General features: G+C 39.7%; 1 protein-coding gene across 2 annotated transcripts in view; it reads left to right on the top strand.

Annotated features, from left to right (window-relative positions):
* Nucleotides 1-22,862, top strand: part of dnah2 (dynein, axonemal, heavy chain 2) — a 172,710-nt gene that overhangs the window by 127,902 nt on the left and 21,946 nt on the right. For both annotated transcript variants that reach the window (XM_077227513.1, XM_077227514.1), the window contains exons 49-76: nucleotides 550-748; nucleotides 2,200-2,424; nucleotides 2,523-2,627; nucleotides 3,934-4,122; nucleotides 4,463-4,548; nucleotides 4,632-4,762; nucleotides 5,615-5,764; nucleotides 7,115-7,282; nucleotides 8,873-9,033; nucleotides 9,137-9,276; nucleotides 11,469-11,601; nucleotides 13,090-13,229; nucleotides 13,421-13,631; nucleotides 14,261-14,377; nucleotides 14,509-14,650; nucleotides 14,954-15,123; nucleotides 15,964-16,080; nucleotides 16,199-16,363; nucleotides 16,676-16,801; nucleotides 17,028-17,176; nucleotides 17,476-17,542; nucleotides 18,616-18,766; nucleotides 19,381-19,529; nucleotides 19,605-19,738; nucleotides 19,880-20,024; nucleotides 20,333-20,532; nucleotides 21,688-21,814; nucleotides 21,968-22,154. In XM_077227513.1, the coding sequence (XP_077083628.1) occupies nucleotides 550-748; nucleotides 2,200-2,424; nucleotides 2,523-2,627; nucleotides 3,934-4,122; nucleotides 4,463-4,548; nucleotides 4,632-4,762; nucleotides 5,615-5,764; nucleotides 7,115-7,282; nucleotides 8,873-9,033; nucleotides 9,137-9,276; nucleotides 11,469-11,601; nucleotides 13,090-13,229; nucleotides 13,421-13,631; nucleotides 14,261-14,377; nucleotides 14,509-14,650; nucleotides 14,954-15,123; nucleotides 15,964-16,080; nucleotides 16,199-16,363; nucleotides 16,676-16,801; nucleotides 17,028-17,176; nucleotides 17,476-17,542; nucleotides 18,616-18,766; nucleotides 19,381-19,529; nucleotides 19,605-19,738; nucleotides 19,880-20,024; nucleotides 20,333-20,532; nucleotides 21,688-21,814; nucleotides 21,968-22,154 (4,184 nt within the window). The remainder of the gene's footprint in view (nucleotides 1-549; nucleotides 749-2,199; nucleotides 2,425-2,522; nucleotides 2,628-3,933; nucleotides 4,123-4,462; nucleotides 4,549-4,631; nucleotides 4,763-5,614; nucleotides 5,765-7,114; nucleotides 7,283-8,872; nucleotides 9,034-9,136; nucleotides 9,277-11,468; nucleotides 11,602-13,089; nucleotides 13,230-13,420; nucleotides 13,632-14,260; nucleotides 14,378-14,508; nucleotides 14,651-14,953; nucleotides 15,124-15,963; nucleotides 16,081-16,198; nucleotides 16,364-16,675; nucleotides 16,802-17,027; nucleotides 17,177-17,475; nucleotides 17,543-18,615; nucleotides 18,767-19,380; nucleotides 19,530-19,604; nucleotides 19,739-19,879; nucleotides 20,025-20,332; nucleotides 20,533-21,687; nucleotides 21,815-21,967; nucleotides 22,155-22,862) is intronic.

Raw genomic sequence — 22,862 nt, 5'->3', positions numbered from 1 at the left:
GATGTCTGTGTGTCGGGGGTTCTCTGCCAGCCGCCTGCGGGCTCAGTCAAAGGCCTCTCGCCTGGCTCCATCCCAGACTTCTAAATTTCCCCGTCTATTCATATTTCTCATCGTTTTCATCCTTCTTCGTCTCTCTCTTCTCTCCCCTTCTCTCATTTGTCATGTCAGTCCAACTCTTTCCCCTTCATTGTCCTTTGTCCTCTTGGCTCTCTTTGCTCCCTATTTGTCTGCTGTCCATTTTTCCATCCTGAGGTTCTTTTTTTTCTTACCTGACTCTTTTTTTATCCCTCTATTCATTTGAAATGTCTCGCTACATCTTTCAATTTTCAGTCTTTCAATCAGGACTTTTCACCTCCTCTTCCTTCTTGTTATTCTCATTCATTCTGCTCTCTCAACTCTATTTTCTCCCACCCCTTTTTGCTCTTTCTCTCGCGCTCTGTATTCTACTCCATTTTTTGTCCTCTTTTAAAAGCACGTCTCATACTTAGCCGCCCCACTTTTCGACTTTCTTGCTGGCGTGTTTTTAAAATAAGATCTGTCTCTCTGCAGCTCTCCATTCTATAAGATCATGGTCCCCACAGTGGACACGGTACGCTATCATTACCTGGTCAAGGCTTTGGTGTCCGCTCAGCACCCTGTGCTCCTGACGGGTCCAGTGGGGACGGGAAAGACTTCAGTGGCCCAGAGTGTCCTGCAGAGCCTGGACTCAGTCACATGGGCAATGCTTACTGTCAACATGTCCTCACAGGTGATGAGAATCACTTTAAGTATTAGTATTGTAAACTTTGATCTCAACAGAATGTTTATTTTTAAACCACAACCTTCTAAACATCTTCAAGAAAAGATTAGATTTTACTTAAGAAGGAAATTTGCAACAGACTTGCTTTCAGAGAATATATCTTGATGTATTTTTTAAACATAGGCATAATTTTTGCCTGAACCATTATTGTCCCCCGACTTTTTGCCTTGGCCTATATTGACCCCCCACTTTTTGGCTGGGTTGATATTGTCCCTATTGATTTTTGAAACATCTTGCGGCACGGATGTATCTATTACAAAGGAAGTAGTTGACTAGCAGTGTATTAATTTCATTCGTTTGTGTTAAATAACAAGCGATTTGGTGCTGGAATCGGATGTTTTTGAAATTAGTGGGTTTTTATTTGCTGCTGTTATCAGTGGCAATGTTCTCTTGTTCTTCACACAGATGAGCACTTCAATTGACTGCTTTAATGCTGGAGGCTCGCTATTTGTTCCGGTGAAATCATAAAACAAAAAGCAAGCAAACAAACAATATATGTGTGTGTGTGAACAGATTCGAACCCCGAACCTCTGGCATGCTAAAGAAAATTTCACCCACCAGACCATTAGAACACACAAGAACCTGAGGGGGATTGACATATTTATACACTGATGTAAAGATGTAAGGATAAAAATATCACATCAAACATGAGTTCTATTTCAATAGAATAATTTCAATGTACTATTGAAATTGATTTCTGGACATCTAAATGTAATTTTTTTGAGCATTTGTTATTATACATTTGTGATATAGCCTTATATCCCCCCTCCCCACAAACATACTCCTGTCCCACCCACTTTGTACAACAAAGTTACAGCAGTGTTTTTAAAGCATACATTTTCTCACAATTTTTGTCAGGTTTATTACTTATTTAAAGAGTAAATGCAAGCATTACAGCATTGGGAAGTCAAACACAATTGGAAAAACTCTAGCACATATTGAAATATTGAAAAGAGCTATCATTATCATTTCTCCAGGGGAACTATTCCTGTAATAAGGGAGCTGTAATTTGCGCTGAATAAAATAATGAGCTAAATGAGTTGTAGGTCCTTTTAGTTTTGTTAAGAATATTTCCTTGCATATAAGACCCCAAACTTTTGAACGGTGGTGTACATCTGCACACTGATCTTTTAAAGCCGTCACCTCCAGGAAGCTCAGATCGCTCTGTGAGTGTGTGGTTAATCAGTGTGTGTAGTGATATTTCTGTTGTCACGTCGGTAATGAGCCGAGTCTTTGCTCAAAGGGTCCAACCTGACGAACAAATATCAGAACACATAGTGAGAGCGACATTATCATCATCATCAATCTCCAACCATCATCATCATCAATTGTTTTTATTGGTAGCGTTAACTTGGTAGCGTTCATGTCTTCACAACAGTGTTTTTCTATCTTTCTCTCAGACTAGCTCTAATAACGTGCAGGAGATCATCGAGTCTCGGATAGAGAAGAGGATTAAAGGTGTGTACGTTCCAGTGGGAGGGAAGAGGATGGTGGTTTTCCTGGATGATCTCAACATGCCCGCCATGGACGACTTTGGCTCCCAGCCCCCTCTGGAGCTGCTCCGCCTCTGGATCGACTACGGCTTCTGGTACGACCGCCAGAAACAGACCCTCAAGTATATCAAGGTAAGGCGGTGTGTGTGCTTTTTTACCAGGTAAGTCATTGGAGTGTTTTTTAGATGTGCATGTAAATACATGACTCTCGCTTTGCCGTGATCTTGAAGGACATTTTCCTGCTGGGTTCTATGGGGCCCCCTGGTGGAGGGAGGACTCACATATCAGGACGCCTGCAGAGCCGTTTTAATCTCATCAACATGACATTCCCTACAGTGAGTAGAGCTTGACTCTAAACTACGTAGAAATCGATGAAAATATGACTGCAATGCTTTCCTTATTAGCGCTCAGCATGTAACATGACATCGTCTGTGTAGTGTAATTGGACAGCAATGCTAATATTTATATAACTAAAAAATAAAGACCAATCAAATTTATGCAAATCATTTCAAGATAAGACTAATCACAATTCAGTATTAAAATACAATGATGACCTTATCGCTGTTGGTTAGATATTGAAAACACTCTAACGGTGTAAGTCAATGTGATATATGCAAACTTTATTTGTACAAGTATAGTGGAGATAGCAAATGTAAGGCTGAAATAATCTGCAAAGGTTTTTGAATTAAGTGGTTTAAGATGAACTTTATTGCCATTGAGGGGAAAAATAGATATAGAAATAAATAAAATAGAATAAGAAAAAAGTAATAAGAATTCAATACAATGCTCGCCTAGCAAGCACTGCAATAAACTTTGCACTAAAAGCATATCTACAAATGGTGTTTTTGGATTAAACCAGCGGTTATTGTTTTTTGTCCCCCCCCCCCCCCCCCGGTTTAAAGCTAGCTTGAAGACACTCAGAAATTAGGAAAAACACATGCAATTCATCATAAAAGAGTGAAAAGTTGTTTAAAGTTTTTATTGAAAAACGGAAATATTTTTATTTCAGTTTAATGCCAATCTTTTTGAATTATGCAAACAGTTTTATTGAAAAAAAAAGACAGGGGCATACATTCTTTCAGTTGTGTTATATTATGAAAACATACTTTTTTGCTGCAAAAGACATTAAACATTTCAGAAAGTGGCTTTTAATATATATATAATATAAAAAGGGATACTTTTTTGAAGCCATATTGAAGGAATAGTTCACCCAAAAATGAAATATGTCATAATTTATTTACCCGCATGTAGTTCATTCATTGTTCTGTGGAACAAAAAAGGAGATAAATGAGGGATGAGATCATGACTGTCAAGCTCCAAAAAGCACATCAAAGCACTGCAAAAGTATCATAAAAGCAGCATAAAAGTAGTCCAAATATCTTTTGTGCTAAATTCCAAATCTTATGAAGTCATATCAAAGCTGTGTGTGAAGAACAGACTGAAATTTGACTCATTAACTGAAAATGTTGCCCACCACCTTGAACCAATGCATATGCAATAACGTGTAAACCTTAAAAGTGAAACGCATGTATTTTACGTTGTTCTATTTCTATATATCAAACGGACCAATCACCTTTCCTCTCGACTTATTTCCTGTTTTTCTCACCCCTGTAATTCCCTCTCCTCTTCTGTTCTCCCCAGGAGTCTCAGATAAAGCGCATCTATGGCACCATGATCAGCCAGAAGCTGCAGGAGTTTGAGGAGGAGGTGAAGCCCATCGGGGGGATTCTGACTCAGGCCACCCTGGAGCTCTACCACTCCATCACCGCCCGCTTCTTACCCACGCCCGCAAAAATACATTATCTCTTCAACCTCAGAGACATCTCAAAGGTACTGAACATCATGCGTCACGTGTCATTGTCTCTCGCCTGGAAAAGTAGCACATTTTGGTATGAGTGTAATCGGAGTATAATATCACTTTGATTCAGACCAATTGATTCCAGAACGATGAAATTTTTTTTTTGCCAATTTAGATGTGCTTGAGAAAAAGATTGACTGACCGAAAAAGACTATCATTTTTAATCGGAGACACGTATATGCTCATACAAACTCCTTCAGAAAGCATCTATTTCTTTTAAGCTTGATCAGACAAAAAAATCAATAATTTTATACCTTAAAAGAAATAAGACTGAAGGCTTTGTGTTCAAGTTCAATGTGTCTTCCAATTCAGGTGTTCCAGGGTTTATTGCGAGCACACAAAGACTTCCATGACACCAAACAGAGCATCACTCGCCTCTGGATTCACGAGTGCTTCAGGTACAGACAGGCACAGGCTTGCACATACACATTCGGCTTTTAGAAGGAGAAAAGAATAGTGTTTGAGAGTGTTTGTGTTTCAGGGTCTTCTCTGATCGATTAGTGGATGATGCAGACATGGAGACATTTGTGGGACTTTTGTCAGAAAAACTGGCTTCTCATTTCGATGTCCCCTACCACACCATCTGCCCCAACAAACAGCCCCCTCTGTTTGGTACACACACACACACACATACACACGCACACACACACACACACACACACACACACACACACACACACACACACACACACACACACACACACACACACACACACACACACTGCTAATTGGATGACCTAAAGATTTTTTAAATAAACTAACATTTAATAGTTTGGGGGTTGTAGATTTTTTTTGATGCCTTTTAAAGAAGTCTTTTGCTCATCAAGGCTGAATTTATTTGAGTATACAGTATATTATTTTAATATGCTGATTTGCCTCTCATGAAACATTTATTATTAAATATCAATGTTTTTGTGGAAACAAATATACATTATTTTATGAATAGAAAGTTTAAAACAGCAGCACTTATTTGAAATAGAAATCTTTTGTAACATTATAAATGTCTTTACTGACACTTTTGATTAATGCACTCTTGATAAATAAAGAAAACTCCTACTCAAACCTTAAGTAGTTGTAAATCAATAAATAAATACGTGTATATAAATAAATAGACATATTTGAAAATATATATTTTATCTTAAAATTAATTTGTTGCTTTCCACATGATGTATTGTCAATTTAGCTGATCAGTGAATACCTTAATTGGCTAATAAATTTCCACAAGCACCTACTTTTTAATATATAAAGTAAATCGGTAAATGCTCTTTTAACATTTAAAAGAAATGTAATCAATGATTTCCTATTATTACTAAAGTTCACCAATAGTCATATTTATCTTAAATGTATAAATGCATTTATTCACAGGTTTTTTTATTAATCTATAATGTTTTTTATTATTTATTAGGTTGTTTTTTTTATCTACATCTAGGCTATATCAACTTTGTTTGTGTGTTTTTATTGTAGGTGACTTCCTGAGGGAGCCACACGTGTATGAGGACCTGTTGGACTTTAAAGCTCTAAAGGTTCATATGGAGAACCAGCTGGAGGACTATAACCTGACGCCTGGTGTGGTGCCCATGAGCCTGGTGCTCTTCAGAGATGCTATAGAGCACGGTGAGTGCACAGTCAGAGTAAATGGAGTAGTTTTGCAGGGCTGCCAACTCTCACGCATTTAGCGTGAGACTCATGCAATTGACACTTTTCACACACTCTCACGTCACACATCCATTTTCTCACGCAGAGAAAAATTGCGAAGCAAAGAGGACACTGACACCGACAGACAAGACATGGATGTGTGGCGTGAGATTGAATTGAGTTGTAATTTTTAACCTTTAATAATAATACCAGTTGACAGTGCTCTCTGTATAGCATTAGGTGAGATTTTTTTCTTGGGAAAAATTTACATGTATCTACTGTACCTATTATGCATCCAAATTAATCGATATTTAATCAAGATCGGAATCAAATTACAAGAATTGAATTGAAATTGTGAAATTTGTGTCAAGCAATAATGAAAACAGTAGCCTACAGTCAATGTACCATGTAAACATTGTTACATGTTGCTACTAAACCTTGTAAAATTATGTTCAGTAACCAAATACATTTATTGTGATGTAAAAAAACAAAACAAAACAAAAAAACAATCCATACTCCACGATCACCATTGTGCATTTGAGCAAATGTGCTTCTGTCGCAGTAACTTATCATGGTGCCATTGAATGATGTGAAAAACAAATTCCACTAGTTCTGTTCTATCGGAGTCAACAATATTCATGGAACAGTTATTATACAGCTCTCATCATACGGTTCCGTCCACATAACAATACCCTTGATTCAATGTGCGCTTTCGAGCCCCGTAAATCAGTGACCAATCTGGCCAGTTCTCATTCAGTACTCACATATATATAACTTTCTTCAAAATCACATGCACTTCAGCCCTCAGATCCCCCACGAGCATGAATAATTACCTTTCTCATTCCCACAAAGAAGAACACCATCGCATCAGCAGGGAGAATAATTAGGCAGCCGGTTCCCCAGCCTATATGTCACTCAGCCGCATACAGGCATTTACTGTCAAAGACGCATATAAGAATGCTTTATATGCATCCTGTCACTGTGACATTAAAGCGGTCTCACATTCAGCTCGGTGAATGCACCTCACACGTCACATACACCCAGTTCAATGACACGCCGCTGTGCGTAGCTGATTGATTACGAAATTAGCAAGTATAACGTGTATGTTTATATGCGTACGTTCATAACTAATTATGGTTTTGTGCCAATTAGTTTCCTTTGTGATCGGGTGTTTGTTTGGCCTCCTGCGGGAGTGGTGTGGGTGTGAGTGTGAGTGTGTGTATTTGTGTTTGTTAATGTTTCATTGACCAAATGACACATGATTCATGCAAGTAAATGCACCGTTGTTATTGTAATGATGGAAACAGCGCCCTCTCTCTGTCCCCTCAGTAACGCGTCTGGTGCGTGTGATCAGTCAGCTCCGGGGGAACATGTTGCTGGTTGGTATCGGTGGCTCGGGCAGGCAGAGTTTAGCCAGACTGGCCAGCTACATCTGTAAGTTTACGGTCTTCCAGGTGGAGGTCACCAAACAGTACCGCAAGCAAGAGTTCAGAGAGGGTGAGTTCTACACACAATGTACATTTATTCACTTAGCAGATGATTTTATCCAAAGAAACTTACAGTGCATTAAAGGTGTACGTGTGGTTAGTGTTGGGGGTAACGCATTACAAGTAACACGAGTTTATGTAATTAGATTACTGTTTTCAAGTAACTAGTAAAGTAACACATATTAAAATACAGTTTTGTAAGAATCAGCCTTCAATCTGGTGGTTTACTTCGCTGGATATAGCGAATGATGAACAAGATAAATAGTGTAAGCTTAATTTCACAATAATGGTGCTATTCATCGCACAAAAAGTCTCACTTTATTAACTGATGTTTTGACTGCTGACTTTCGATGACCCAATTCAACCATACTAATAAGCAAAAATGACTTTAGATAAACATCACATTTGTGTTTTTATTGCTGAAGTTCGTGTTAAACTTCTCCGGCGTCCTATTCTTCTACAGTCCAGAACAGCAGCACAGCTGAAAGGTTTGTTTGAGCTGTGCCCTCTACTCTATTGGCATAAATTTGCACTTCGTTCAGCCTGAGGCGTATTCATTTCACCCTCTGGTGTGAAGGGGTCTTTACATTTGCCAAAAATAGAACTTTAAAAAAAAATAATATTAAAAACAAACAAGCAAGCCCAGCCCAGGTGAGAAAAAGTAACTTATTACTAACGTAACGTGGTGCATTACTTTCCTTAAAAAGTAACTAACTAACTTTTTTGCACCGACAATAACAAGTTGACCTACAGGAACAAACAATAAAACCAGGAGCCTCTTTAAACATCCCATAATTGAGCTAGTTCATATAGTTCATGGCTTCTTTCAGTCCAGCTACCTGACCAAGGAGATGTTGTTGGTTAAAGAGTAACTCAACACTAAAACAACTTTTTTTAGTTAATGATCTGTAAGAATGGAGCTTCATAAATGCTGTTCATTGATTCCACTCATTTGTTTGACATTTGGGTTTAAAGTGTTTTAATTCTACAATATATGGTGTAAAAACGTCTGAGTGCTGCCCTCTTCAGGTTGAACGGTGGCTACTGCAGTTGAATTTTCCTATTGGATGTTTGCGGTGGTTCATGGGTTGCAGGTGACGTAGGCAGGTTCCATACAGAGAGATGTGTCTCAGGTGCACGCCCCCTCCCGCTGGGCTCTGCCCACTTTTCCAGCATTTTTCAAATATTGCCAGTGGGTGGAGTCAGGCTCTGACCAGGGGTTTAGTTACCCTTTAAGTTAGTTAAGTAGCCTGATGGGGTCCCCAGCAAACCAGCATCTAAACCTGTTTTGCTGGTCCTTTAAAGGGTTATCTGAACATTCAGACATGTTCAATTGTATTTCAAGACCAACTAATGGAAGGCATTTGGCTGAGTTATTCCTTCAATTTCAGAACTCGGATATAAACCTCTTTTAATATATACCAAAGGCATTGATATTTTGTCCTGTGGCATGTTATGGTAAATCAAATGCTGAAGAATAATGCCTCTTGCCCCAGTGCTCAGGACCTAAAGATCTATTATGTTATGCACATTGTAGCCGTCACAGCACAGTTTAATGTGGCCCTAATGGAATATTTGACATATTTCTTCTCCCATACAGATATTAAAAAGCTCTATCGGCTGACAGGAGTGGAAAACAAGCCCACTGTGTTCCTGTTTAATGACACACAGATCGTGGACGAGTCCTTCCTTGAAGACATTAACAACATCTTGAGCTCAGGGGAGGTGCCCAATCTCTATAAAGCAGACGAGCTCGATGAGGTGTGTGTGTTCATATACGTTTGTAATGCTTGTGACTGTAGGCTTGGATTTAATAATATCTGTGACAATGAGAGCAGATTTTCAACATGTTGTGTTTGTGTAGATCCAGAACGCTCTGTCAGAATCAGCCAGGAAGGACAATATCCTGGAGACACCAGACGCCATGTTTAACTACCTGATAGAGCGCGTCAGAAACAACCTGCACATTGTGCTGTGCATGAGCCCTGTAGGAGATCCATTCAGGTGCACTCTATCTGTTTCGTTTTAGTGTGTTTTATTTGCATGACAAAAAACAGCAACCCTGCATACAATGAGAAATGGGGCAAAACAAGGAAAATAAGGTGACATTTATGTGATCTTTCATTATGATCCATGTGAATTGCCTAAATCAAACGAAAAAATTACTGCATAAATATTTAAAAATATTATTATCAATATTTCTTGTTGTTCTCTTAATTTGCTTAGTTTTTAGAATTGAAATAATAATAAATAAAATATTGTGAATAATACAAATTATTATTATTGAATGAATTTAATTTAACAATTTAATTTAATTAAACGTGATCAGCTTCTGTTTTTTAACAGTTAAATATACTAATAATAATAACAGTAATAATGATTACTTTTATTGACATTTAAGAGCAACACTAGCTAATCATTTGCCTAGTTAAATTAAATTATAAAATTAAATTAAATGTGCAGAGTAGAACTAAGCATAAATACATTTTGAAAAAATTATATATTTAATTATGCAGTAAGATTAATTTATGAAACTGTATTAAGCAATGTGGCGACGGTATTAATAATGAAAATAAATGTAGATGGAGTCATAAAGGCAGGGCTCTCAAGTTTTGAAGACAGGCAAGATTAACATCCAGCCAACGGGGGTGGGGACCGTTTTTGCGGTCGTGTCGTAGGATACATTTTTGTCATTGGTCGTTGCGTTAAATCTTACCCAGACACAGTAGTGCTATTTTCTGATTGGCTATTGTGTAGCTCGACCAACAACACAAGAGGAGACGCGCTTGATTCCTGCCGGTTCTACAGTGAGAGCGGCGCGGCCAGAGTTTTGGGCGCTGCGGCATATTAAATATATTACAAATAGTTTTTCAGCGTGAGAAATACAATGTGTGGCGGGAGTGCGTGACAAAAGACCGAAACGAGTGACTGTCACGCTCAATGAGTGACACTTGAAAGCCCTGTAAAGGAAAGACAATATCTATCCCTCATACTTTGGCAAGCTAATGCATCTATGCTAGTTACGTACTATAGACATCACATGCAAAGGCATGACTGTAACCCGCCACCACTTCAGCATTCAGTGTCTCCACAAAATCCCATGTGTGTGGATTTAATATAGCTGACTGTAATACAGCACACATGCACGCCTACTGCTTTTAATCTAACTTGCTCAAATAGTGAGTCAGCCTTGATTACCATGCTAACATTGAGATCCATCCTGTGGCTTCTTATGGCTTAAGATCTCTCTCTGAAGGCTTGATTCACAGTGAACGCCAATATACGGTTTAACCGAACAGACCCGCACACAGTATAGCTGCTTATGATTCAACCGTTGACTCAGTGAGCGAGTTCAAAGTGGATGAGAGATACAACTGGGCGAAATTAGAGGAAACGACAGAAGTAAACCTCTCTGCCACTGTCATTTCACACACATCAGGAAGACAAAGTTCTGCCCTCCATCTACAATCGCTTTACCTTGTGCTGTCGTAAACTCGCAAGTGTCTTCATAAATGATACAGTAAATCTGGCTTCCTCTCTCTCTCTCTCTCTCTCTCTCTCTCTCTCTCTCTCTCTCTGTCTTTCTGTTTGCTTTTCCGTCTTTAGCTTGCTGTGTCTGTCAATTTCAGCTTCAGGGGCTTTATTGGCATGACTAACAACAGTGCATTTGTATTGCCAGAGCAGAAGCATATTACCTGCAGACCATAGATATATTGTGCTCGATCAATAATGATAAAAAATGACACCACAAATAACAAGGAAGAGCCATAATACAGGTAAATATTAGTTTCGATGAGATACGGAGATAAGTAGACGCGGTACATTGTTCACTGGCCCCCAGACGGTGGCTGGCAAGAACATTCCTGCTTTGTAATTATGCCTGTCACACTTGCAGCACTATAGAAACATGCATGGGAAATGTTCTCGTTAATCACTCATTTGCATCTGCCGTCACATGAAGGAGGCGTTGTGCGTAATGTGACCCGTAGGGCCCTGACTCGTTAAATATGACAGCCTGAATCATCTAAGCACTCACTCTGATTGGTCTGGCACTGGTCTGACTTTAATAAGCATGACTGAACCGGTGGCTGATATTAGTGTTTGTGACAAATCAATGCAAACCATCTTGAACTGTCTACATAATAGAGGGATTATGGGTATGTAAGGCCTGTTTGTTTCTGTGTTTATTTGATTAGGAACCGTCTTCGTCAGTACCCGGCACTGGTGAATTGCACCACGATAGACTGGTTCTCTGAATGGCCACGTGACGCTCTGTTGGAAGTGGCAGAAAGATGTTTGGATGGACTCTCTCTAGGGAGCAAGGACGGGGTGAGACACATCAACAGTGTTTTGCAGAACACAAAATTGCATATAGAAATATTCATACTAAATAAGTTAACATCTACCCCGTTAAATGATTTCGAAGTGTACCTCAATTTATAAAAACAAACAAAAACAGATGTACTTACAATCGACAGTTGCCCCCTAGACATCCAATGAAAATGTAGAACTAGTAATTCAATTTTTGATAAATTCTTATTTTTTTTTATTAGAAAGTTCACTTTTTTGTATTTATTGTGGATGTAGCTTCATGCAAATTTTTTAGTTAATAATGCCATTGTTGAAATGTGTAATTAGGTAGGAGTTAGAGTAGATTTTCTTATCAAATATATATATATATATATATATATATATATATATATATATATATATATATATATATATATATATATATATATATATATATATATGAAAGTGGATCACAGAGTGAGTATTATTTAGCTAGTCATGTAATGCCCCCATGACCTGGGTGCCCCCCTCAATTAAATAAATAAATAAATACATACATTATACTATATTTGATTTAATAATAAACACTTTTATTAAGAAATGTAACATATTTCTTCAGCAAGGATACATTAAATTGATCAAAAGTGACAGTAAAGACTTTGTTACAAAAAAATCTGTTTTAAATAAATGTTGTTTGTCTGTTGTATCATGGTTTTCACAAAAATTAAGCAGTACAACTGTTTTCAACATTGATAATAGTAATAAGTAATGTTTCTTGAGCAGCAAATCATCATATTAGAATGATTTCTGAAGGATCATGTGACACTGAAGACTGGAGATGATGATGAATGATGCTGAAAATTCAGCTTTGATCACAGGAATAAATTACATTTAAAAATACATTAAATTAGAAAAAAAAGTTTTAACTGTAATAAAATTACACATTATGACTGTATTTGTATATTTTTGATAAAATAAATGCAGCTTTATAGAGCATAAGAGACTTCTTTCAAAGACATTACATTTTTTAAAGAGGGGTATATCACTGAATGTACCTTTAAAGTTGCTGTATAACTCAGAATTTTCACTCAGAATATTCCTTTTATACACTATAAGTGCAATCAAGTCAGTGACGCTCACCCCTGGCCTTTACTTTGTAGTCTTTTTGAGGTACTTCATCTCTTAGCGGCTGCTATTGAATCGTAGGTTAATTGAATTTCCAGTGTTAAGATTCATCAGGAGTCTTTTACTCTCTCTTCCTTCATCTCTGTGAGGATCTTCTGTTTCCTTTGAGAGGGGTATCATACAGACCGTGTTTCTTTTTGCTCACAGTTTGTGAACTACAAATCACTTTGACTTGAGGTTCTCCATTGAGAGGCTCATTTGTTTGGAGAGAGTTCAAGCCTAGTTTTCCTTTTGTCTGTTTTAGGATTAGTTTGGGTTTAGAGTACCTCTGTTGTGACCTTGTGCGAGGTTTGTTTAAAAGCGAGGCTGCCACAACTTGTCATTTCTCTGGTGGCTTCACAGATCCAGACTAAAGTTGCCAGTATCTTTGTGACCGTGCATCAGTCTGTGGCCCAGTTCTCTCACAGGATGAAAATAGAACTGAAGAGACACAATTACGTCACACCCACCAACTACCTGGAGCTGGTTTCTGGATATAAGAAGTAGGAATCAAACACACTTTTCTCAATTTCTCTTTTTGTTATTATTATGATTTTTTTTTTTAGCTGCCATGAGGATTTAAAAGACATGATAGTTTCCTGTTTCCATTTTCCTGTTGCTTGTTAACTGTAAATCTCTTACTCTAAACTAAAACAAAGTGTTTTTATTCTGCAAACTCTCTCTCTATTCTCAGGTTGTTGTCTGAGAAGCGTGGTGAGCTCGGAGAGCAGGTGTCTAAGTTGAGGAATGGCTTGTTTAAGATCGATGACACGCGCGGTAAGGTGGAGGCCATGTCTGTAGAGTTGGAAGAGGCCAAGAAGAAAGTAGCTGAGTTCCAGAAACAGTGTGAGGAATATCTGGTTGTCATTGTGCAGCAGAAGAGAGAGGCTGATGAACAGCAGAAGGTGTGTGTGTGTCAGTCTGTGTAATGTTGAGGCTCTTTATTAGGTATGAATGGTATAACCAAACTCTTACAGTATATTACAGTATAGACCTTATGTGCCAGAGAAACAAGCGCGAAGCCATCTTTAGTAAACTTTAGTCATTTTTTAAACATTGCATAACCATATAGCATGTCTATTTTTCAAAAATATGATCTTTATAGTACATTGCATTTATTGTACATTGTAAATATTCCTGCATATGCTGTTGTATAAATCATACAGCAGATTCTCTACCGGTTGACACGTTTCTGTTTTTTGATAATATACATCGCCATACTGTTCAGCATTACTCTTTATTGTTGTTGCATATTGATGTTTGTGTTTGGTAACGTGTCTGTGTATGTGCACGCTTGTGTGTGTTTTTTTTTGTGTGTGCGTGTTAGCTAGCGTACGTTCTTTGGATATTTATAACCTTTTTGGTTTGTTTGTGGTGTTTCTTAATGTGTGTGTCTCTCTGTGTGTGTGTGTGTGTGTGTGTGTGTGTGTGTGTGTGTGTGTGTGTGTGTGTGTGTGTGTGTGTGTGTGTGTGTGTGTGTGTGTGTGTGTGTGTGTGTGTGTGTGTGTGTGTGTGTGTGTGTGTGTGTGTGTAGGCGGTGGGTGCTCACAGTGAGAAAATAGAAGCAGAAGAAGTCAAGTGTAAGGCCATGGCTGAGAACGCTCAGAGAGACCTAGATGAAGCACTTCCTGCTCTAGAGGAAGCCATGAAGGTCATTCTGCATTCATGCAACTATTACTTTCAATACGACATGATACAACTACAGCGCAACTGAATATGTGATGCATAATGTTTTCATCAGCACATGAAAAAACTGTGGTAATCTTGTTGGACTGTCTTCAGGCTCTGGAGTCGCTGAATAAGAAAGACATGACGGAGATCAAGACTTATGGCAGACCTCCAGCTCTTGTGGAAACCGTCATGCAGGCAGTTATGATCCTCAGAGGATGTGAACCAACTTGGGCAGAAGCCAAGAGACAACTGGGTACGAGAAAAAGAGAGTTCCAGATCATTATTAAATCACTCAATCACACTGATGTCACACATGGATTCAGGCGCTGGCTCAGGCATGAAATCCATACCAGACTACTGTATAACCGAATTCTCATGAGCCAAACGGAGAGAGAAAGACTCGGGTGAGGGGAGGGTTGGGTGATTCATTAGCATGCCAGGATATATTTAAAAAGGTCAGCACAATACAGTAGAAAGCACAGACCACAGAACAGATTGCGGGGGAAAAAATGAAATATGTGCTTGCCTGAAGCTGAAAACAAGCCATTTGTTTTAGGAGAGTCCAACTTCATTAAGCAACTGGTGAATTTTGATAAGGACAACATCTCCGAACGCGTGCTGAAGACCATTGGACAGTACTGCACGCAGCCCGACTTCCAGCCCGAGATCATCGGACGGGTCTCATCTGCTGCCAAGTCCCTCTGCATGTGGGTCAGGGCCATGGAGGTACAACAGTCCCTGCTGCTTATGACCGTTGCGACACCTGAATGGTGTTCTTGTAACATTTATTCTAATGGCCCATTCACACCAAGAACCAAAACTTTATTATCGTCCACACCAACAATTATTCTATGTGCTTTAAAGTCACCATGAAATCAAATTTGATGATTCTAATTTTTTTATGGAATATTGCAGTGTTTATTATAAATGATTTGTCACGACACATCATTTTTCTTTTTGATGTTTCCTCATAATAGTTCTCACGACGACATCTCTTCATTAATCCCTCCACTTCACCAGCCTGTCACTCACATAATATTGCAGCAATTAGCAAATGACAATGATTCAATCAATTCCAGATGGACATATTAACTCCCGCCCTACATTTTTTCTCATGTGAGAAGCTGCTTCACTCAGATATTCGTCACAATAGGGATGAAAAGATCATCGCAATTTTTGTTTAATGCAGATTTTTTATTGGGATTTGTTTTATTTTTATTGGGTTTTAATGGTTTTTTTTATGTTTTCGTTCATCAGCTGGAAAAATAAAATTCACTTTGAAAGTGTCAGAACAAGTCAGCTTTATTTAGGGGACGGCTCTCTGCCCCGCCCTGCTTGCCATCGTCTTTTAAACCCAACTAAGCAAGCCAAAGGTTGAGTTGATAACAAGGAATCCAAATATTATTTTAAAAAATTCATTCAGCTTGAAGATCGAGATACCTTTGAGCAATATTTTTTAGTTATTGGTAAAGTTATCATTCTTGGTGTGAAGGGGCCTTAAGAGTGTGACACTGAAACATGAGCTTTTGACATGCTCTCATATCTGTGAGTGTGTGTATATATCAGGTGTACGGCCGTATCTTCAGGGTGGTCGAGCCGAAGAGAGCCAGGCTGCATGGAGCAATGACTCAGCTGGCTGAGAAACAGGCCTCACTGGCTGAAGCCCAGGGCAAACTCAGAGAGGTCAGTGTGTGTCAGTCTGTCCTGCACTGTGTTTGTGCAAGCATGTGGGTGTGACTGTTATGTCAGTGCTGTTCAAGTGATATAGCGTGATATAACATGTTTGTGTGTACGTCTGTAGGTAGGAGAGAAACTGGATCAGTTGAAGAGACAGTATGATGAAAAGCTGGCCCAGAAAGAAGAGCTGCGGAGGAAATCCGAGGACATGGAGCTCAAACTGGACCGGGCAGGCAAGCTGGTGTCTGGACTGGCGGGAGAGAGAGTTCGCTGGGAGGAGACAGTTGTTGTACGCACACACAGACACACACACACACACACACACACACACACACACACACACACACACACACACACACACACACACACACACACACATACACACACACACACACACCATCAGAGACCTCTGGCTGCATTTCTCATCCATATATAAAACATCAGGGTGACTGTGTGTGTGTGTGTGTGTGTGTGTGTGTGTGTGTGTGTGTGTGTGTGTGTGTGTGTGTGTGTGTGTGTGTGTGTGTGTGTGTGTGTGTGTGTGTGTGTGTGTGTGTGTGTGTGTGTGTGTGTGTGTGTGTGTGTGTGTGTGATTGCTCAGGGTCTGGAGAAGAACATGTCCTGTCTGGTGGGAGACTGCCTGCTGGGTGCTGCCTTCCTGTCCTACATGGGCCCTTTCCTGTCCAACTACAGAGATGAGCTGGTTACAGATATCTGGATGAAACGGGTATCTATCTATCTATCATCTGTCATTCTATATATCTGTCTTTCAATCTAAATGTCTGTCTGCCTGTTTTGCCTGTTTTTGCAGTGGGGACTGGTTCAGCATTGCAGAGTATTGCACACTTTACGGATAATATTATGACATTATGCATGTCACAGCTCTAACAATTTCTCTTTCCTCTCATTCAAATGCCCTTGCCCGAATCCTTCGCTACCCTTTTCATCTCTAGGTGAGAGAATTGGAGGTGCCGTGTTCTCCAGGGTTCAGTTTTGCAGTGTTTCTGTCTAAACCCACTGCAGTGCGCGAATGGAATATCCAAGGCCTCCCGTCTGATGCCTTCTCCACCGAGAACGGAGTCATCGTCACCCGTGGCAACCGGTCAGGCCCAGAGAGCCAATCCCTTAACGCTAATTAGAATAATGATGATATCTCATGAATAATGGGCAGTAATGAATAGTGATTGGAGAATAATTAGATAAAGATGATAGTAGGCTCACTTTTCTGTGATTGTTCATTTATAGCTAATTTCTAATTTCTTCCCTCACACTTACACACACTAAACAGATTAATGGCATTTTGAGATTATGGATTATTATGAAATAGCCTATTTATGGATAATGTGACATGCATTTATAGTGAGCAGTAATATTTCTCTCTCTCTCTGTCCTTCCCTACAGATGGCCACTAATGGTGGACCCTCAAGGACAAGCACTAAAGTGGATTAAGAACATGGAGTCCAAACGAGTAAATATTTCTCTCTCTCTCTCTCTCTCTCTCTCTCTATCTATCTTTCACACACAGACACACACACACACACACACACACACACTTACACATTCATATATATCCTATATATGAGTTCATAGAGCCCTTGTACCGAACACAGACTACATTATTTTGCAGTAAATGTCTTGTTAATAAATACAGACATCAGGGCAAGGCAGAAACAGTGGAAACAAGACTGCCATGATTATTAGACAACGTTAGATCTAATTCTCCATGGAGAAAAACGTAACCCAGATTCAGAGCCAACATAGCCTTTCCAAAGTCACTATGCCTCATCACATGACTCACCGTCTAGCCCTCAGACGAGACATTTTCAGAGCCCTTAATTAGAATACAAGAACTCCAAACTCAATCCTCCTGTGAGTTGGAGACTGCCTTCCCTGAAAGACTGCGTCTCTTCACCTTCTCTCCTTCAGCACAATTCACCTCCCATTTATCACTCCCTCTGAACACACATGCACATTAATACACTCGCTCTCTGTGACTCTCTGCCGGGACAGAGAGTTGGTTTTGTTTGCTGTGCATGGATGGGTTGGATGGTAGGTGGATGGATGGATGGATGGATATAGATAGATAGATAGACAGACAGATAGAGAGATAGAGAGATGGACAGATAGTCTGTCAGGTGTGTTCAGAGGAAGATATAGGAGGACATGCATTTTCATACAGTCTCATCTCTCAGGATAATTTGCTGTTCAGCTTCAGTCTCTGTTTTTCTTCTGTCTCTTTGTCTGTGACCTTTTCCTCCTCTTCGCTGGTCTTTTCTCATCTGTAGTGGTGAGTGTCGGGAGCGGCGAGTGCCGTTCACACGCTACAGTTAAACGCTGACATTTACGAACAATGACAAAATGACAGAGCTGAAGCTTTTCTGCCCTCTTCAGCTCTTCTCCGCCGCTTTCACATCCCATTTTCTTTCTTCGATGTCCATTTATCACTTTTGAATCATATTTATCCTCTCTGCTACCTTTACTTTTTTCTCCTTAGTTGATGTCATTATCTTGTCCTCTGTGTGTCCTTCATGTTTTTGTCAGGGGTTGAAGGTGATAGACCTGCAGATGCCGGATTTTTTGCGGATCCTGGAGAATGCGGTGCAGTTTGGTTCCCCGGTTCTCTTGCAGAACGTCCAAGAGGAACTAGATCCTTCACTGGCCCCCATCCTCAACAAGTCCCTCACACGAGTTGGTTAGTCGTCGTCGTCGTCCCCCCTCCCACACACACACACAGCTCACATTGACTAATACAAGTGCTTGATAATAAGGATGAAAGAAGGTGCGATGTCATGGGTTCATGTTGTGTGTTTATATGTCTGTCAAGAGCCCTGAATGCATTTTTAGATTATTATATCGATGTACATTACAGTTATATTTCTAAATTAAACATGTAAAGGTTATTTAACTTTGAAAATATATGTATGTGTTGTAAATCATAATGAAATAATGATAAAGTAAAATAAATAAAAATCACAAAAAAAAAATCTATGACCCGGTTTCACAGACAGGGCTCAGATTAAGCCAGGATTAGGCCTTAGTTCAGGACATTTAAGCAGCTTTTATAAACATCCCTTAGAAAAAACAATACTGGTGTGGATAAATATTGTGACATATTTTAAGATATGTCAGAGCAAGTTGCTTTCAGTTAAAATATATTGCTGAAATAGCAAACAGAAAAAAAAATGTCTTAAGGCCAATGAAATTATCACCAGGGCAAGTAAAATGTGGCACTGTGATTAAATTTCCAGCCTTGTAGGTTCAAATCTGACAAGGAAATGTTCCATATCTCTTGTGTGTGTTCTGCAGGTGGGCGTTTCTTGCTAAAACTGGGAGACAAAGAGGTGGAATACAGTCCAGAATTCCGTTTCTACATGACCACCAAACTGTCCAATCCACATTACACCCCTGAGATCTCTTCCAAAACCACCATCGTCAACTTTGCTGTTAAAGAACAGGTCAGTGTTCGTGTTATTGAACTTGTTCCCATGACAGAGGTCTTTGAGGATGAAGTATAACTGTGTGTGCGTCAGGGTCTGGAGGCCCAGCTGCTGGGGATCGTCGTGAGGAAGGAGCGTCCTGAGCTGGAGGAACAGAAGGACTCTCTGGTGATCAACATCGCCTCTGGCAAGAGGAAACTGCAGGAGCTGGAGGACGAGATCCTGCGGTGGGCGGCACACACTCTTACATGTGTCACGGCACACCATTAACACCTTTATATGAGTGCCACTAACACATCAGTAACTATAATAATCAGTGTATTTATACTAGCAAATCTCACTCGTTCGTTTCCTTTGTGTGTGTACAGGTTGCTGAACGAGGCGACCGGCTCCCTGCTGGATGACGTTCAGCTGGTGAACACCCTTCAGACCTCCAAAGTCACGGCCACTGAGGTCGCAGAACAACTAGAGATCAGCGAACTGACCGAGAGCCAAATCGATACTGCCAGAGAGGTGAGAGAGAGAGAGGGATGAGGGGGAGGTCAAGGAGAGAGAGATGGTGCTGAAAGGGTTGCCAGATTGGATTAAAGATTGCAGCTCTGAATCAGGCAGACAGATAAAACAACTGCTGAGATGAGGATGTTGATAGCAGGAGAGGCAGATAAAGCTAAAGACACCCATCTGTCTGTGTGTGTGTGTGTGTGTGTGTGTGTGTGTGTGTGTGTGTGTGTGTGTGTGTGTGTGTGTGTGTGTGTGTGTGTGTGTGTGTGTGTGTGTGTGTGTGTGTGTGTGTGTGTGTGTGTTTGTGTGTGTGTGTTCAGGCCTACCGCCCCTGCGCCCAGAGGGCGTCCATTCTGTTCTTTGTACTGAATGATCTGGGCTGTATAGATCCCATGTATCAGTTCTCTTTGGATGCCTACATCAACCTGTTCACCCTGAGTATAGAGAGCAGCCCCCGCAGCCACAAACTGGAGGAGAGGATAAACAACCTCAACAGACACCACACTTATGCTGTCTACAGGTCTGAAACACACTCACACACATGCATATCTTTACAGAGGCGTAAAGAGAAATACTTTGATTCTGTTTTTGAGCAGTTTTTTTTTAACACTTCCACTTTACTTGCACTTTTATGCCCCAGAGGTTAATTTTTATTCAATTTGAATATGTTTTTAAATATAATTTATTCATTTAATGGCAAAGCTGAATTTTCAGCATCATTACTCCAGTCTTCAGTGTCACATGATCCTTCAGAAATCATTCTAAGATGCAGATTTGTTGCTCAAGAAAACTGAATCAAAACTGAAAACTGCTTAATATTTTTGAGGAAACTATGATAGTTTTTTAAGGATTCTTTTATGAGTAGACACTTCAAAAGAACTGCATTTTTAAATGTAACTTTTTGTAACAATGTTTATACATTCATTTTTGATCAATGTTAACTTAAAACCCCAAACGTTTTAACAGTAGTGCATGTATATAGCATTTATGTAACAATTATCCATTCTAATTACAATTAAATGTTGACAAAATTACAATTTTATTTGAAAAGACATAAAAACAATATTTTTTTTTTTTGATTTTTGATGTCTCATGTAAACAAGTACACAGTTTTTTTTTTGATGAAACTTTCTTAGGCACAAAACTGTTGGAAAAACATAAATGTATATGCATAAATTGCAGCTATGAAATTAGTTTCAATAAAACAAAGTGACCTTGACATTTAGGGATTGATGTTTCATTCTCAAACAATTGTCATTCATTTAATATGCAGTCTGAATGATTTGTTCATAAATTGTTTCGAACAATTAGTCTGAAGAAGTGATTGGTCTGTCTGACAGCTCACACACTCTCTGAACGGTTCTTGTGAAGAACTATTTGAAGTGAGTCATCTATATTCTAACAGACTCTAGTGCTCCACTCCTACAATGGGATCAGCTCATGCCATCGTTTTACCATTCACTCATACTTTTGATTACTCTGCATGCAATATCAGTGGGTTATCTTTTCATTTGTAACTCAAGTATAACTACTGGGTACTTTATGCACACACTTATGTAGTGACGCACAAAATCTTTATGTAGTGCCTGTTTGTTGTCATCTTTCGTGTGTGTAACAGATGTGATGTGTTTTAATCATATTAAGCTGACTTTCAGAGTGTTTGATCCGTTTGCAGATACACCTGTCGAGGACTGTTTGAGTGTCACAAGCTCCTGTTGAGTTTCCACATGTGTGCCAAGATCCTGGAGGCGTCTGGGAAGCTCAGCATAGATGAATATAGCTTCTTCCTCCGTGGGGGACTGGTGAGGGCTGCCGTGTGTGTGTGCGTGTGTGTGCGTGCGTGCACGTGTTCTGGGCCTGAAAGTGGATTATAGGAAAGGATTGTCTTGACTAGTTTAAAAATGAAAAAAGTCCTCATGTTACAGAAAGCACTCGGTGTGGTGTGTGTGTATTAGGTTCTGGATAAGAAGAAACAGATGGATAACCCCTGCGCTAACTGGCTGTTGGACTCTAACTGGGACAACATAACTGAACTGGATAAACTGGCTAATTTCCGTGGACTCATGGCCTCGTTTGAGCAGCACCCGCGAGAGTGGCACCTCTGGTACACCAATGCAGACCCTGAGAAAGCCCCGCTTCCTGGTAATGTCTCTATCTGTGTGTGTGTGTGTGTGTGTGTGTGTGTGTGTGTGTGTGTGTGTGTGTGTGTGTGTGTGTGTGTGTGTGTGTGTGTGTGTGTGTGTGTGTGTGTTTGTGTGTGTTTGTGTGTGTGTGTGTGTGTGTGTGTGTGTGTGTGTGTGTGTGTGTGTGTGTGTGTGTGTGTGTGTGTGTGTGTGTGTGTGTGTGTGTGTGTGTGTCTGTGTACATTAGGGGGACCTAATTTTAGGATGAGGTTAGGTATAAGGGCCGGGATAGAGATTGTAAGGAATTTAACAATTCTGATTCTGATATCTTTTAACAATTCTTGTTCCTTAAATGTTTTAATAATGATTCCTTTAGTGCTTTTGAGGAAGAAATACACTATCGGAAATATACTATTGGATGAGAGATGAACTGATCAGTATGATGACATCACTGTTTTCTGCATAGCTGCGTTCAGGGCTGGGCGATAAATCGATTTGATAAATTAACTCGAATGTGTAGTTTACGTCGACTTGTTTGAAGGAAAATTGGTTTTCTGTTTAACATCCGCGGACGCTCCACTCTGGGCTCCGAACGTAGTTGCGAACGGGCTCAGCGTTTGCCATAGAGATGCACAAACAACATGGCAAATGAACAAGACCGCGGCAGCACAAGCACACCAGCCAAAAACATTTACAAACTGAATCCGCAGGGCTGCCAACTGTCACG

This window comes from Siphateles boraxobius, unplaced genomic scaffold, assembly GCF_051911475.1.
Source record: "Siphateles boraxobius isolate OS27281-9 unplaced genomic scaffold, OSU_SipBor_1 130, whole genome shotgun sequence".
In the NCBI taxonomy this organism is placed as follows: Eukaryota; Metazoa; Chordata; class Actinopteri; order Cypriniformes; family Leuciscidae; genus Siphateles; species Siphateles boraxobius.
Note: the sequence above shows the minus strand (reverse complement) of the source record. Positions and strands in the feature narration are given on the sequence as shown.